At 38.0% G+C, this 17,431-nt stretch overlaps 1 protein-coding gene and 1 long non-coding RNA gene across 2 annotated transcripts in view; one reads left to right on the top strand and one right to left on the bottom strand.

Annotated features, from left to right (window-relative positions):
* The window catches only part of LOC139458349 (selenocysteine-specific elongation factor-like), an 82,063-nt gene that overhangs the window by 55,783 nt on the left and 8,849 nt on the right, over positions 1–17,431 (bottom strand). The window contains exons 2-3 of the mRNA XM_071239741.1: positions 15,224–15,393; positions 1,307–1,399 (exon numbers count right to left, since the gene is read on the bottom strand). Of these exons, the coding sequence (XP_071095842.1) occupies positions 1,307–1,399; positions 15,224–15,393 (263 nt within the window). The remainder of the gene's footprint in view (positions 1–1,306; positions 1,400–15,223; positions 15,394–17,431) is intronic.
* LOC139457942 (uncharacterized) lies at positions 3,363–4,143 on the top strand. The gene is made up of 3 exons (XR_011652646.1): positions 3,363–3,484; positions 3,826–3,882; positions 4,087–4,143. It is a non-coding gene; the product is annotated as an uncharacterized lncRNA (long non-coding RNA).

Below are 17,431 nucleotides of genomic sequence, written 5' to 3' on the forward strand. Positions count from 1 at the left end.
AAATGATACTGAAACACAGGATTAAGTTAACAGTTATAAATGGCAATATATTTAGTCAAATTTAGTCAAATTTAGTCATGATTGTCCAGAATTAGTCACAGTTGAATATCTAGAGTGAGGCATATACTCCGTTCTTGAATCTAGGATTCAGCATTGGAAACAGCCATAAAGGTTGGTGTTCAAACATTCAAGTCGAAGAAGGACCTGGAATGCCCCTCATCTTCACTCTTATATAGATACAACTGGCCTTCTGGAAATGCCTCAAACCAGGGAGTCATTTCCCAAAGTTACAACGGTGAAGCTCTCTATGCTGGGAGGGTAAAGAAGCTGTCAAGTGCTGGACAAAGTTGAGACAATGTATACACTAAGGGCAGGTCACTCTATGTTATGAGATGCCATGGGAATATACTTGACATTTTATTAGCGCTTCAATTTTCTCCCACTAATAATTATCCAAAATAAACTTACAACAAAACTGCCACATGATACTCCTCCTCAAGAAAGAAAATTTTAACATCGTAACATTTTCTTTAAAACAGACATGCAATTTCAATGATAAAATTGTTTTCATAACAAATCCTATTACACATGTTAATGAACATAAAATATGTTTCCATCATACAATGCATGATTAGCAAAACTGCATTTGTGGACTGATATAATCAATATTACAAAGAAAACAGACTTCACTTTCACATCAAACGGCTGTCCCCTGTCCTTGACCGACTACCACAACCTGGGCCTGAGCACTTGGCCAGTATTGCCTGTGATAGAATAGGTCTTCAGCAACCCAAGCATGCTTGTCGTCAGAGGCGACTAAAGGTATCTGCCGTCATATAGCTGGAAAATTGCTATTTGCGGCAAATGATCGTCCCACTCAAGTGAAAGGCTGAGAGTGTCATCGATGTAAGTCTCTACATTGCAGGGCAAAGTGACATCATTGATGAGGTAGCTGGTGCATTTGTTAGCCAGATGGCACACCTTTGTACTGATAAAGTCCATCTGGTGCAGCAAAAGCAGAAATCGTCTTTCCCTGTTCAGTTAATGCAATCTGATAACACCCCTTTAAAAGGTCAAATTCTGTTAATACCAAGTTCCTTATCTCTTGTTTGTTCCACCTGAAGCAAAACACTGTCGACTTTGGACTGCATAGTACCGATATATATAAACACCAGAGGGCATTTTTTCACGAAACTTGAAGGGGGAATGGGAACATCATACTTGTATTATACTTACTCAATTATACTTAAAGTTAAAGCACAGAAGGGTAATGACCAACATCTAGGAAAGCACCAAGTTCACCTACATTGTCCTTGTTTCCTGTGCATGCAGATACTGCTATTACTGGGCTGTCTTTGAAACGTGTTGTCTCAAGCGTTTTCAGCATGCGCTTTTTCATCTGTTTTTAAACAAGAAAATGGGTAGTTAGTTGCATAACATAACTATACAAAGGCGCAAATTCAAATGAACTCACACAAAATTTAAGTACAATTTAACATGACACCTTCTTTCTTCAATTCTGGCAATCCCAGTACAAAGAAAGATGTATACCATGTCAGGCAGTTAATGGCAGACATCAAAACAATATCTTTTCTAATAGTACTACCTCTAATATTACATCATTACCTGTATTTTGGATGCAAATTGTCAGACTTTCAACAGAAGTCCTCTTCACTAACAACTATACATACCTAGCTGTTCCCCTAATTGCACAAACAGCTCACACCTCTTACATGTGCAAAGGCTGGAAAATACTCACTTCTTTCCAAACATATACCAACTGGAGGCAGATGATTGGAGAGGTGGAATGGAGTACTACTGATGTTAGATGTTATAGAGGCAGTATTCTTAGAACTATTAACAAAAATAACTGTTATTTTTATCATTCCTACGAATCCTCTACCTCTATTACATCATTGCCAGAATACACCAGAGAGATTGGCGGGTTCTGCGTCTATTACACTCCCTCTATAGTTGACAGTATATGAAAAAAACTCTTGTGATTCCTTCATATGATAACTGCTTCAAATTCTAATACAAGATAATTTCCATTGAATCACCTCTCAATGACTTGAAAATCAAGCAGTGAAATAAATCAGTTAAATATGTGATATCTTCTCTTGGATTACCATTATATTTGCTGATATTCATAGTTATGACGTCATTAGAGTTTCTTAACCATCTCTTATTTTCGATTCTGACGTCACTTCCTGTCATTCGGTCACTTCCGTATCTGACGTCACCTTCCAGATTAGTGTCATCATTATCTATCTTGTTGACATCATATCCATTTCTTTATGACATCATTCCTGTTCTTACATCACTTCCGGAATAAATGTCATCACTATGACCTCCTTTTCAATCTCATATGATGTCATTTATATGATGTCACTTCCCGTTGTGATGTCACATATGGTTTCACCATCAAATCCAGTTTTGATGTCACTTCAGGTTCTGACATCACTTCTGGTCAATCTGATATCAAAGCTTGTGTCTTAAGGCTTGATTCAGTTATTGCCCCCTGGTCTATCCTACACTGAGTAGGTAATAATGAGCAAAGGTCTATCTACCCTCTGAAACTGCCGGTGTCGGATCCTCACACCCCACCCCATCCATTTTTTTATCATAGAATGAAAACTATTGGTAGAGAACAGTTTGAGCTGCCACCATACATCTTCCCGAGGCAATTGAGTTAACTGACTATAAAAGTCCAGTTTCCATCCTTGCTGAACTAGGCTGGTATTATGGAGTTTCATTTTGGCTGGACTAACAAGTCTATGCATAGTCCAATAAAATTGGAAAATGAAATCGATATCTGGTTCGTAAACTGTTTTTGGTCGGTTGCAGGATTTGCAAAGCATGTGCACCGCCAAGACTTTGTCAACAGATATTTTCCAAACCTTTTCATGTTTTTAATCAAAGGTGCTCGCATGATTTGATGCACTTCGCGATGTCACAACATAAGATCTTGATTATCGATTAGATCGTCTTGACCGGGCACCACCGTAGGCCACCATACGACCTGGGGTATAGATCCCTTGCAAATCTTGGGCTTGCTGACAAGTTGCTGCAATAGTGCATTTGAACTAGCCAGCAACTGTGGCTATGGTAATGTAGCAGTATGCTTGTAAATAGAATATTGTTAGATTTTAAAGTATCATCATAGTAACCAAACATGAATTAAATTAATAAGCTAACCTAAATATTTAACATTTATGTTCCTAAATACTTGTGTTAACTTCAGCACTTGCACAAATCTACTAATTCACAGGTAAGCTAGTTCTGTATATAGCTTGGGTAGTTCAGACATTTCTTTCTTGGCTATTGTCAATGGGTTGGTCACAGGCTTGGCCTGTGATTAGGTGCTCTTTGTGATCTAGCTTTGTTGCATGTTCTCTGCAATTATGTGGGGACACTGATCACACTTCTACTGGTCAGTCAACACCTATTTTCTCAACACGTTCTCTACACTGAATCATATAGGGTAAGTTCATTTAATTATTACTTTATTTATCTGGGAGCTTAGGTTATGTATTTTAATCATGGTTGTTGGATATAGTATTTTAGCTAGCATTGTATTATGACATTGTAATGTATTCTTTATTCAACTTAACTGTGTATTTGACTGAGGTAATAGCCAAATGTACATTTATATATAAAATAGGTTTAAATTGGTTAGAAGTGATATATGTATATGTATCATGTATATATGTATAGTATTTTGTAGAATTTATAATGCTCGTATTCCATACATGCTAGTGTAACTGTGGCTATGTGATATATTTATAAGTAGTATACTTATATGTAGTATACTTATTTGTGCAGGGCTATTTCACTGCACGTCTCCATAAGAGAGTTTCCAGCCTGCGTCCCTGAGACGAGGTATGCTATTTATGTTTTATTAATTATGCATTATTAATTGTATATATATATAGAGTGTAATTTGTTTTATGTGGAAGGATTTGTTAATATATATATATGCCAAAAGTAAGGAATTATAGATTGAAATGTATAATTAGTATTGTTGTTATATAGTGCCTTTATAATGATACCCATGACATTTATATCAAGTTATGTATGTTTTAGGGCAGATCCGGACTACCGTGTAGTTCTCTACGCCCATTGAAAATAAATCCCTTGAACCCAACAAGTACTCTCTTATCTTTGAGAGGACCAGAGTACCGCTGTTACAGTAATATCTTGTCATATTCTTGCAGGGGCTGAATAGTCTCTTCCTATGTATTTCAGATATGGCTATGAGGTAATATCTGAGAGAATGAATCAACATACTCTACAGTTGGGGCTAAGGCTTTGATGGTGTAATGTCTGTGGCCCAACGGTGATGATGATGATCCTCCGTTAGTCATAAGATTTCACCGACACTGGATATAATTGTCTTGTACAGGCTTCATTTCTGATTTGGTTGTACGCAAACAAGATAAAATAGAAGTTGAATCAGGAAAGTCATGTTAAGCAACCCCTATGAAAGTGAGTTCTTCAAATTATGAACTGTTCTTGAACATCATGAACTGTTCAAGAATAAGAATCACAGGCCTTCTAACAATATTTCTTTGTCAATGTCCTTACCAGAAATGCAAGCTAAAACTTTGAGCAAGAAGAATGAGATTAAACACCAAATCTAGGAAGTGACAGTAACTTAGAAGGATGTACATACTTTTACAGGATTTAACAATTAAAATGTTAGCTGTTTACATATGTATTTTGGAAGATATCATATTAGGTTAGTGGATTAAACTATAAAACAATATCGAAATAAACTATACAATGTGTTTATGCCGGAAGCACTAGTAGGCCTAGATAGCCGGACAATTTAAGCCGATCACTTGTAAATGTCACTGTTTTCACTCCTAACTGTCATTGCTTAATATTAAACTGATATAATCAATTGATTATAGCTTTAATGTAGCTATATTATACATGATTTTAACACACAAGATGTGTATGTATTAAGAGGTAATTATATCTCACACATTTATATAATGCAATACGATTTCGGGAATGTGAGTGAAAACCAAAAACTACACACAATGAATACAAACACTTAAAGATTTTAACCAGACAATTTATTTGTCCTCAGAATGGACTTAAAACTCTGGGACAACATTCAGAGCTCGAGAAAAGCTGTGCTATTTGCGCAAAATACACATAAGATAAACTGAAATACACAAGACAAATCAAATCCTAGCGTACCAAATCTGCAAAAAAAACCAATAAATATGCTATTGAAATAAACTTAATGCATATATCATAACTATTACATAAAACGATTGCGTATATTACAACTGTCAGATAAAACAATTGCGTATATTACAACAGTCAGATAAAATGATTGCGTATATTACAAGTGTCAGATAAAACGATTGCGTATATTACAACTCTCAGATAAAATGATTGCGTATAATACAACTGTCAGATAAAACGATTGCGTATATTACAACGGTCAGATAAAACGATTGCGTATATTAGGCGACACTTTATTTATTTCTTGGTTTACAGATTTCAAACTCATTTCAAAAGTGAGGCAGGCCAATTTAAAAAAAAAAAAAAAAAAGCCTCTCATATTTTTTTTACTTCAATTTTGACCTAAAATGTTAGGTAGGTATGAAAAAAAAATATCCTGGCGTAACAAAAGTAAAATAACTCAATTTTTCAAGAACATTTTATTATATCCCTTAACTCTTTCAACACCAGCCAACCAGAAGATTACTGCTGTGACATCAAGTTCCCAGAGACTCTTGTGTGATAGATGAAACCAACATTTATCAAGGAAATAATCTGCTGAAATTAACATCTTTGCTACTACATGTTTGGCCATACACTATTTGAAAGGTCTAATTAATCCTATTGTTTATAAATATGAAAGTTATGTGTATCACATTATTTAAATAATTCATTAACAACTAAATAAAGTTCGTTTTAAATAAAAATAATGTAAGCTAAAACATTCATAACGTCCTGATTATTTTTCATTTGTTTACGTAGTCGGAACATTATTTCAAAAAGAATTACAAATAATATCTGTCATCACCCATTTCCCGATGATAGTGGCTGTCTGCTCACTAACATGAGGAAATACCTCCGTTTTCAAAGCTTCGTATGAATTACACATTGGTCGAAGGCTGCCATGTCAGTATGTATACATTAAAAAAAACTTATAGATTGTTTCACCGACAAAATCTGCTACAAGGTTCATGATTGGTCAAATTTAAGCACGTGACCTAAGGCAGCCAATCAAATTACAGCAACGGTAATTTTCATACTTTGGCGAAAGGTTTGGGTTAAATCAAGTTATTCTGAACGTTTGAGCATGAAATCGCCATCTATATTAAAAATATGGAACTATATGGATGCATAGAGCTAGTTAACGAGCTGTGACAAAGATTTCTTATGCATATATTTTGGCATTAAGACATCGTGTCTGAACCGAGAAATCGAGGCGACAAAAGGCGAGATGTCATTTGACTGACGATTACATGCGATCGCACGAAAAGTTGGAAATAAAAACTAAGATGTCAGTTTGCCAACTTTTATAGGTATATTTTTGAAGATTTTATTACTTTGTAAATAAAGACGTTTCAGCGCGTGAAACGTCTTTATTTTGCTGTTTGACATGTTCGATGAGGACCCGTTGTCGAAGTGTGTCTGAGAATTTTATTTTCAATAACATTGCGGGAAATAGTGTCTAGTGAATACATTTTTAATCTCTAGATAAAAAATATATGATAAAATCAAATGAAATACGTATTTCAGACATTGTGAAATGTGATAGATTTAATAAATGAATGATATGACAAGTAGGTTAATATAATTATAAACTATTTTGACGTGATTTGGGCGGTGCTTTGAACGGCCAACAGTGTTGAAATAGTTAAACTGGTCACCACTACGCTTTGTGTTGACAAGCTTTGATGGTATTAGAGAAGGATCCCAGCAAGAAATATCAGAGTGACTTCCCTTTGCTTTACGCTCAACGAGGAAATGAAATCTTTTTTTTGTTTGAACTTTTGTCGAAAAGATCGGCGGTAATATAAAAAAGGGTAATTTTCATTTTTATTTTTTTTTAACATTTGGACTTTGTAAGAGCGGCGCATCCGTAAACCAAGAAATAAAAAAATTGTCACCTTACAACTGTCAGAAAAAATAATTGCGTATATTACAACTGTCAGATAAAACGATTGCGTATATTACAACTGTCAGATAAAACGATTCGTATCAGCCTATGGCCAAATTCACTTACAGACATTTGGAAAAGCTTCTGTGAGGAACATACTGAAAGATGCCAATTGAAAAGCACATCATGTTTAGTCAATGTACATGTTGTATCTTAATAAGTTGCTGATTGGTGGTTAAAGAAATAAACAAATGTTTTAAAAATGTCTTCGCTGAGAGGAATCTACAAGCAGACGCAGACGAGTATACTACTATTCACATAGTTTAAATGATTAACAGGGATTACTACGAAATAGTTTTTAAGTTAAATACCCAAATGTTAAGAAACAGGAAGGTATAAATTTGAATACCCTCTAAATTTTGAGGATACCCAAACAAAATATAACTCCTGGGGAAAATACCAAAATAACCAAAAACTTATCTATAGCTCTGGCATGATGAAAATAATTTGTTGGGGAGGATACTCCCAAACCCCCTTGGGCACTCCATTCTTTTAAGGACCAATGCAAACACTCAACATATTTTCAATTTCAGAAGATGTCATTCGTCACTAGTACTGATAATGGTGTAGGTATTAGATAAATATCCCGAAGGAACATGAATTGATAAGTTCAGAGACGTATAATGTTGACAGCATTTGATTATTCTCCTTGTAGTCCTCAAACTGACAGTGCTGAATCTACGGTATACTGGTCAGGGTACCAGTGAAGGTTGGTGTTGGAGTAGGCGTCCTCCGGGCGCTTGGATTGGAAGGTTTAGCTGAGAGATTTTGTCCGTTGATACTTGGAAATGTGCCATAGTATACAACAGCACATTTCCAATTATCAAAGATTATTTTGGTGATAGTTCTCGGCACAAAATTGATCAATGGATCATTGTGCACACACACGATATTCCCCCTCAGTTCCCTGGAATGTATTCAGCCCTAGTTGCTGCAAGGTTAATAGTCCAGGGTTCGAAATTATTAGTGCCATCGTGCCGAGGGCACACCTAACACTGTAATGGCACGGTGAATTCCTTACCTGCATGCCCCTATGTCACACTTAATTTATCGATGAAAGTGACTGATGAGTATTTCTGTTGATAGTCATGACTCGTATGTAAAAATAATTTTTATAAGTATGTGCGAAAACGATGATCAACATGACTGAACTCTTTTAACACCGAGTCCCCAGACACCGCAGGCCAGAAGACTGGCCAAGCTGTAGTCACGTCAAAATAGTATTTAACTTTTATGAACCTACCTGTCATATCATTCATTTATTACATCTCTCACGTTTCACAATGTCTGAAATACGTATTTTATTTCAATTAATTATTTTTTATTGAAAGATTAAAAGATTATTCACTAGATCTATTTCCCGCAATCTTATTGGGTCCACATCAAACATGTCAAAGAGCAAAATAAAAAAAATGTCAATGAAATCTTAAATATATTTTACAAAGTAAAAAATTAAATCAACAAAATTTTATCTAAAAGTTGTCAAACTTACATCTAAGTTATTATTTTTATCTCTTCGTGCAATCGCGTGTAATGTGAGTCAAATGACATCTTAGCTTTGGTCGCCTCGATTTCTCCACAAAGACAATACAACACATTTTAACAAAAACTTTTTGCCAAAATCTTAAATTCATCATACACAAGGACGGTACCATTTGCTGTAATTTGATTGGTTGCCTTAGGTCACATGCTCAAATCACAAATCTTGTTGCAGATTTTGGCAAGGAAGCATCAATAGAAACCAATTAAATTGAATGTTACAGTAATTTAGGCAAGTTTACTATCATGTAGATGACAAAATAATCTTTGTTGATAATGGTGTGAGACTATTATAATTAGTATTGCAGTATTTAACGAAGATTCAAAGGCAACGAGTAACCAGAAATGAGTATTGAGTGATGTGTGTTTGAATTTTGTGATAATATAAGTATAATTTGACTTGAATAAACACTATGACAGTCACTTGACTTGTATTTGAATTATGAACAGTTTAGAAGCCAATTATGTTTTTCCTGGCATACCTAAACATGTGATGGCACACTTGATTTGGCATAACTGTCCCCACTGGCACACTTGAAATATATGTAATTTTGATCCCTGTAGTCACATTTCCATCTCATCCAACATGGTACTCATTTACTGCAGGGTGAGCAGCAGCATATTACTGAAGGAAACCACATAATTTAGAGTAATTATATAGGGCAAGCAACATTGGGTGGCTAGTTGTTAACCGATAAGAAACATATAAATTTGAAGTACCTCTGGAAGTTGAATGTATCATGAAGACAATTGTTCCTCTTATCAGTCACGTTTTGGCTATAAATAGTTCCTTTGGGTCGTTCGGGGTGTGGATGTTTTCCTACTTGAGTGCTCAAGGCTGTATGACAAGAGTTTATCTCTTACCATGTCAAGGGTCAGCCTAGTGTTTTTTAAGGACCTGGTACTGTAGCATTCAGTGTCTTAAGAGTTTGGGTTTCCTGACAAGTAAGTCCACTCAGTATGGGGGTATTTCACACAGACACTAGATTAACCAGACGCCTCTATCTTTAATTGTAGAATAGGTTGTTATGTAAGTAGAATAGTAAGCATGTAGGTTGATTTATTTGATATAGTTTGTTCAGAGTTTCCCTAGGGAAGAAGTAGGGTAATGACTAAGAGGATTAGGCATAAAAATATGTAGTAAATAATAGATATATTCGGACCATAATCATAGACAAAATGTACATTATGTCATCTGCTATATGGTATAATTATAGATATATGACATAAATATGGGTTTAAGCCAAAAATCATAAATGAAATAACTAATGATCATACTTAAAAAAATTTGGTACCAAGCGAAAAGGAAATCCTGATGATTGTAAAAATATTTATTTCAGGAGCGATAATAGGAAGATATTCGTCTGTAAGGATGTGAAAATTAAGAGTTGTGGTGTAATTATTTCAGAAAAATGTATTGCTGGAGTGAAAATCAGAAATTTGCAAATGCCCCAGTTTTGTTTATGGCACTAATCTAATTTTTAACATATCTGTTTTTCAAACACCTCTGTAACCAAGGACATTCATTGCAAGTTAGTGGCTGTTATTGAAAATCATAATCTGCACTTACGCAGATAATACATTTACACCATTTTGCTCACTCGGACAAAGACAAAATGTGTCCACATTCATCAAATGATTTGCTTTAGGGCACCAACAAATCTTAGTTGTAGGGTTCAAAATGTTAAGAAATACATGTGTAAATATATATTTTGAAATATATCCTTTGCAAGGAAAACATAGTGACAACAATGACAGCAGTTGATATGTTTCAGCTGAAGAAAGTCCAGCTGAAGAAGAAGATGTGTGGCTAATACCATCACACAGCGTCCACATGACCACAGAAGTGATTATGTCACAGACCATGACATTACTGCTAGCTCGTAACATCTGAAGACGTCACTGGGAGGCATTTTTGTGACAAGTGGGCCACTTTAGACGAAGTAATGCAGGATAAGTATACAAAAATAAAACATATATCTAGCATATATAACTTATCCTGCATTACTTCTTAATGCATCTTTATCGGACCGTATGGCAGGGGGCATACGGTCCTCAGTGACAGAAACTCTCTAATGGATCACAGCAGTCGTTAAGCGCATCACTTCTTCAGAACTTAAACTACTTCGACCAATCCTGTCCACGCGCTGTGTCAGGCGTGCGAACACTGCACGAGTCTCTGGAGAGGAGCATTTGAATGGCGACATGGCTTGGTGACCTGCTGGGTTCTGACCAGAGATCTAAAACTGTGAACACTTTGAACATCTTCCAAGATCACATCCCACAGGTAGTGGCTTGCGAAGACAGTGTCTGACCTTACAAAAACATTCATCCATGATGGCTCCAAGGGGATCAAATACTGTGTAGAGCCATCGTCAGTGCAACCACTTAAATTTCATGAGCCTGAAGGATGACAGCTCACAACCATAACTGTGTTGCAGTTAGCTTTGGGCATGGAGGTCACTGATACGGGAATATAAAAGCCATTTCCAAGCACCACACAAAGTCTACAGCTCCCTTAAGATGAGTCAGGTGTGCAGATGAAACCTGCTTGGCGTTGGATGTGGTAGCCGGCTGTTCAGATGGATAAGTAAGATGGAACACCCCGGTAGAGGTAGTGGATTACTTCCTGCAAGACTTCAGAGATCTATGAACCACCCTCTCGCTGGTCACCAAGGTGCGATCACAATCAGAGCGAGGCTCTTGGTTGCCCTGATCTTCTGCATCGCCCTGGGAAGAAGTACTGGGTGCGGAATAGCTCTTTGCCCTTCCCACGGGATGCTGAATGTGTCCCCAAGCTTGCGACTCTTGGATCAGGAGACAGAAGGTGTGATCTGGTAGTTCTGACAAGTTGCGACAAGGTCACTGTTGAGATGACCTAGGCCCTGACACACAAGATAACAAGTGCAAAAGTGAGCGTGGCTCATTAATACCCCGGACTAGTGTGTCAGTAGTTACAAATTAAATAGCTAGGATAGGGTTAAGGTTTGAAAAATTTATACAAAAATGGAAAATTAATAAAAACAATTTATTTTCTTTTGACTGCACCCCTCTATATGACACAGATTATATGTACTAAGTTTGAGATGAATCCACTGAATAGTTTAAGAGAAATCACGCAGACAAAGTTTTCGGACGGACGTTAGGATTTGAAAAATTCATTAAAAAAATGGAAAATTAATGAAAACAATTTTTTTCTTTTGACTGCACCCCTCCATATGACACAGATTATATGTACTATGTTTGAGATGAATCCACTGAATAGTTTAAGAGAAATCACGCAGACAAAGTTTTCGGGCAGACGTTAGGGTTTGAAAAATTCATTAAAAAATGGAAAATTAAAAAAAACAATTTTTTTCGCGCGGACAAAGTTTTCGGGCGGACGGACAGACGGACAGATGGACAGACGGACAGACCGATGGACCGATGGATGGACGGAACCTTGGAATAACTATATACTCCCGAAAAAAACTCAGAAGGAAGCTTCCATTCAGGTAGCTATCCTGCCTGGCCCAGATATATTGTCTGCCAGAACATTCCGACATCCAGAACCAGAACAGGTAGAAAATATCAAATATAGATTTTCTCACAATTTCGGCATATCTATAAAACATACTTCATAAAAGCCAATTAACTATACCAATATTGTATACTCATATGGCAATGACAACAACGGAATATTTAAAGAACAAAATTTAAATTTATCAAAATATGCTGAAAATGGCTAATAGTTTTGGTTGGTTAGGGGCAATTTAATGTCATCACAGTTGTCACCACATTTGAAAAGTGCTGTAATCAAATATGCCACAACAGTCACACACTGCTCAGCTTATCCTCTCAGACTTACAACTCCATCTCAGAAGCTCTTGGCATGACTTAGAAGCTTGTGGTAGTGTAGTCCACCAAGGGTCATAGCCCTTGCTACCGATATTGCCCATCCGCTCTCAGTTAAAGAGGTATGCAAAAGCTACATTTTGAAGCTGTCAAACATATATTGGTGCAGTCCAGACACAAAGGATGGGGATCCTAGCCACACTTGTCACCGTGGTACTGAGTCCAAGGGGGCCTAAATCTGCAATGAAGCAGGTGTAATCACAATGCGTACAACCATGATTGTGTGTGTGTGTGTGTGTGTGTGTGTGTGTGTGTGTGGTGTGTGGTGTGTGGTGTGTGTGTGTGTGTGTTTGAGAGAGACACATCTATTCTGTGAAACAATGCAATGGCCAGGACAATGACATCAAGTATCAACTGTTCAAATCAAACTCAGACATGTGCAATAAGGGTCGTGTGTCAGTTTCCTAATCTGAACATGGATTCAGATCATTGACAACTGACCCTTTGTTATATAGAACCTGTTTGCTGAAAGTGAGTATACTTTGTTATATCGAACCTGTTTGCTGAAAGTGCGTATACTTTGTTATATAGAACCTGTTTTCTGAAAGTGCGTATACTTTGTTATATAGAACCTGTTTGCTGAAAATGCGTTTGTTATATAGAACCTGTTTGCTGAAAGTGCGTATACTTTGTTATATAGAACCTGTTTGCTGAAAGTGCGTATACTTTGTTATATAGAACCTGTTTGCTGAAAGTGTGTATACTTTGTTATATAGAACCTGTTTGCTGAAAGTACGTATACTTTGATATATGGAACCTGTTTGCTGAAAGTGCGTATACTTTGTTATATAGAACCTGTTTGCTGAAAGTGCGTATACTTTGTTATATAGAACCTGTTTGCTGAAAGTGAGTATACTTTGTTATATAGAACCTGTTTGCTGAAAGTGCGTATACTTTGTTATATAGAACCTGTTTGCTGAAAGTGTGTATACTTTGTTATATGGAACCTGTTTGCTGAAAGTACGTATACTTTGATATATGGAACCTGTTTGCTGAAAGTGCGTATACTTTGTTATATAGAACCTGTTTGCTGAAAGTGCGTATACTTTGTTATATAGAACCTGTTTGCTGAAAGTGAGTATACTTTGTTATATGGAACCTGTTTGCTGAAAGTGCGTACACTTTGTTATACAGAACCTGTTTGCTGAAAGTGTGTATACTTTGTTTATCCCAACATGCTTATGAAATAACTTGTTAAGCCAAGAACTTAAACAGTTGTCTTGTTCTCATCAATTCTCAGAAATGCCTTCCATGTGTGAAGAATTTTACTGTTTGGTTGAACGCATGTGACCTTTTTTCCTTGTTTGCTTCTTGCTGTTGACCTGAGACTGTACTCATCACTACTGGGTATTGGATTTGGTGGCAATATTAGATTTTGATAGGTGGACCCATATCTGAAGATACACTGTGCCAAGTTGCATGCTCTTATCACAAAGTACACAATTTTTCACGAAACAGCTCCACTTGAGGGGGTAGAGCAACAGATGGGCCAAGGGGTCCTGATGTCATGTGAGGCGCCAGGAACTGTTGCATCAGAAGCAAGTGTAGTCGACCTCTGCTCATCACATCCTGGGCTGATGTGAGCAATCGTAGGCCGGTGTAGGAGCAGGTTGACCTCCAAGATATTTGTGATGTCCGGTCCTGCCCTGTGAATGATGGCCCCCGAGAGGTGGGTACCCTGTAGTATATGACGATTCTGTCATATGGCGAGTCGGTCATGAATTTGTGATGATCTTCAAGTTAGGATACAGATCATGTCTACTAGAAGCCACATGAAAGAAATTCTATGAGAGTAATATCGTCCTCTCCATGGAATCGCTCAGCAATTCGACAGGGAAAGTGCTTGAGGGCTTCCCCTGTTCGAAAGCCAATTGCGTGTCCAGCAACTGTTCTGATCTCGTGAGGGTTGCCCTGGGGGGATCCAATCCAGCGGTCTCATATGCCTGTGGAAAAAGAGCACGTAACCACAAGGATATTGTGTTATGGCTAACTTCTGTCTGCGAGGTCATCCCAAGTGCGTGCCACAGACGTGTTGATCAGCGTAGCCTTCAGTGTGGTCATCAGCGTCTGGAATACTGTTGTCTCTGAAGTATTCACCAGCACCTGTACAGGTGAGATGTCGATGTAGATGGAAGAGACGAAGGGGAGGCCGATCTTAGAGAGGTAGATGCTGGTTGGGGCTTCAAGCCCACAGAACATGAACTTAAATGGCTAATTGGAACCACAACACACCTGATACTTACCAAGATACCACAATCGCAAAAATAGTAGGTAAGACATGGAGTCACAAACCATATGAAGGATATAAATCACATAAAACAATAGTGTTGAATAACACGCAAAGGATGTCAATGGATTGTAGCTTGAGAACTCAAACAGGACTGTTCAGTCTGTGTGACAGCAGTAATGTGATGGTCATGTGACATCATCATTTCTGTGGTCATGTGAACGATGTGTGATGGGATTAGCCACACAACTAGTTGAAACTACTACTTCTTCAGCGGGACCTGATAAACTTCTTGATTCTGTCAAAACAATCAGTAAATGAATTAAAGAGTAATGCATGATAAGTTGAAAAATCAATCAATTAGATCCTACCTTCTCAAAACTAGCAGATCTTTTTTCGCTTGGTAAAAGATCCATCTTGTTTATCACAACAATCATTTTGTGGCAGAGTATCTCTCCAATGACAAGGCACTCTGCTGTTTGAGTCTGCATTCCTTTCACAACGTCCACCACCAGTAACATCATGTCTATTATCTGTGCACCTGGAACATGTCAAGGTTTACATACTGATGTTTTATCCCACAATATTTGATAGTTGTCAAATATATCTCATTGACAACCACTGTCCAGTGTAACTATTAATTCACAAGATAAAAAAAACACCTTTTAATTCACAAGGTAAGAAAAGAAAAGTGCTTGCAAGTACTTGTTTAACCCTTCACTGACATTTTTCAAGGCCTACATAACTTTAAGTCCTATGCATGTCGTTGCCATCTGGATGGTGTTGTCATATGCAGTGCAACTATAAATCAGAAAGTTCCATGCCTGCAACTCACATGAAAGATGTTTACATTACTTGCAAAAACAGAAGCAGGCCCATCCCCACCGTATATAGTAACTATAGTAACAAAGTCATAAGCACTGTGAGTAATGACATAAACACTACTGTAGAGAGTGAGTCACAACACATCTGATTCAGTCATTCATGTCCAATGCAGTACAACTTTGAACAAAGAGTCATGTGCTAATAGCTACCTAAATAACAAAGTTCTCTGCACTCCTGGTTCAATAATATCACTTTCAGTTGGAGAAATAGTCCTGTGCCTGTAGCTACCCTAATAAACTTATAAGCAGTCCGACCAAATGACCTTATCCTTCAATCTTGGTCATTATCTGCCAAGAGATCAAACATATATAGTTTCATCACATTAGTATAATCTAAATATTTTTTTACATTTGTATCCTTATCCTGCCTTACTCCTTAATGCATCTTTATCAGATGGCATGGCCTGTGGGCATACCTTCAGATGTGATCCATATTAAAGTTAAACCCTCGTCAAGGTCCAGTGAAACCGCACCTCATACAAATGATGACCGGAACATCTGTAACCATTTCTGTCATCGATGCAAAAAGGAAAAAACCCGAATAGGTGACAAAAATAGAATGAGGCGGGTAGCCAAAACCTAGGACTTACCTAAGAGCGAATGCAGAACGCAGTAGAGCCCTCTAATTTGGGGTGATAAACAAAAGAGAGTTTGACGGAGCGAATGCTGATGGCAGGAGAGCCCTCTAGTCTGGGGTAATTAACACCAGAGTGGTCGATGGGTTCCGCTCAGGGTATCGGAGAATCGTTGGCGTCGGCATCGGCGTCAACATCTATGACCATTCCTGTCATCAGGAAATGAGAGTCGACGCAAATAGGAATACATGAATATATGACAAAAACATTGACCAAAGAGGAACGCAGTAGAGCGCTCTAGTCTGGTCAAGGTCAGGTTATCAGACAATCAGTGGAGTCGACAACTGGTGAGCCAGGGAGCCAAAACTCTGAACGCCGGCGACATCTTCCTTGGCCTCATCACGGAGGTAATGGCTGGCGAAGACAGCGTCAGATCACCAATAACAGCCTTCCATGATCGACTTTGAAGGAGCAGTTACTGTGAAGAGCCATGGTAGTTGTGACCGCCCTGATCTTGTGTGGGTTGTTGGCCTTGAGGGGGGAATCCAATCCAGCAGCTTTATAAGCTTGGAGGATGACCGCCCGGACCCACTAGGAAACAGTATTCAGTCTGACCTCTGGCTGCGATGTACAGATCCCACGCAGGCGGTGTGAACTGATCTTCAAAATGAGTTTGGGGATTTTCATCATTCTCCGATCAACCGAGACAGCAATCACAGACGAAGAGATAGTAGAGCCTTTCAAAGTGTGATGCGCAAAAACAGGAGAAACTCAGCCAGAAACTGAGGTGGCACTGTCCATGGATCCTGGTGTTTGTCTGAGCAGAGTGCCTGGAAGGACCACCCTTTGTCGATATACAGTCCCCATGCAGACGGACCATAGGCTAAAGAAATAGCCTTGGCCGTTCAAGCCGAATAGCCCGTGGCTCCTCCTGATGGCAAGGGAGGCGTAGGAGACCTCAAAAGGGCATCAGTGGAGCTGAGGAAGGGAGTCTCCGAGTTGTAAGCCTTATCAGGGTGTCGACGAGCACGTTGAGTGAGGCGTGTTCTCGATACTCATATGAGTTGAAGGAGCACAGCGACAAAGGACTGCAACATCGGCACTACATTGTGAAAGTACA

Source organism: Haliotis cracherodii, unplaced genomic scaffold (assembly GCF_022045235.1).
Source record: "Haliotis cracherodii isolate W230 unplaced genomic scaffold, xgHalCrac1.p SCAF_12, whole genome shotgun sequence".
NCBI classification, from domain to species: Eukaryota; Metazoa; Mollusca; class Gastropoda; order Lepetellida; family Haliotidae; genus Haliotis; species Haliotis cracherodii.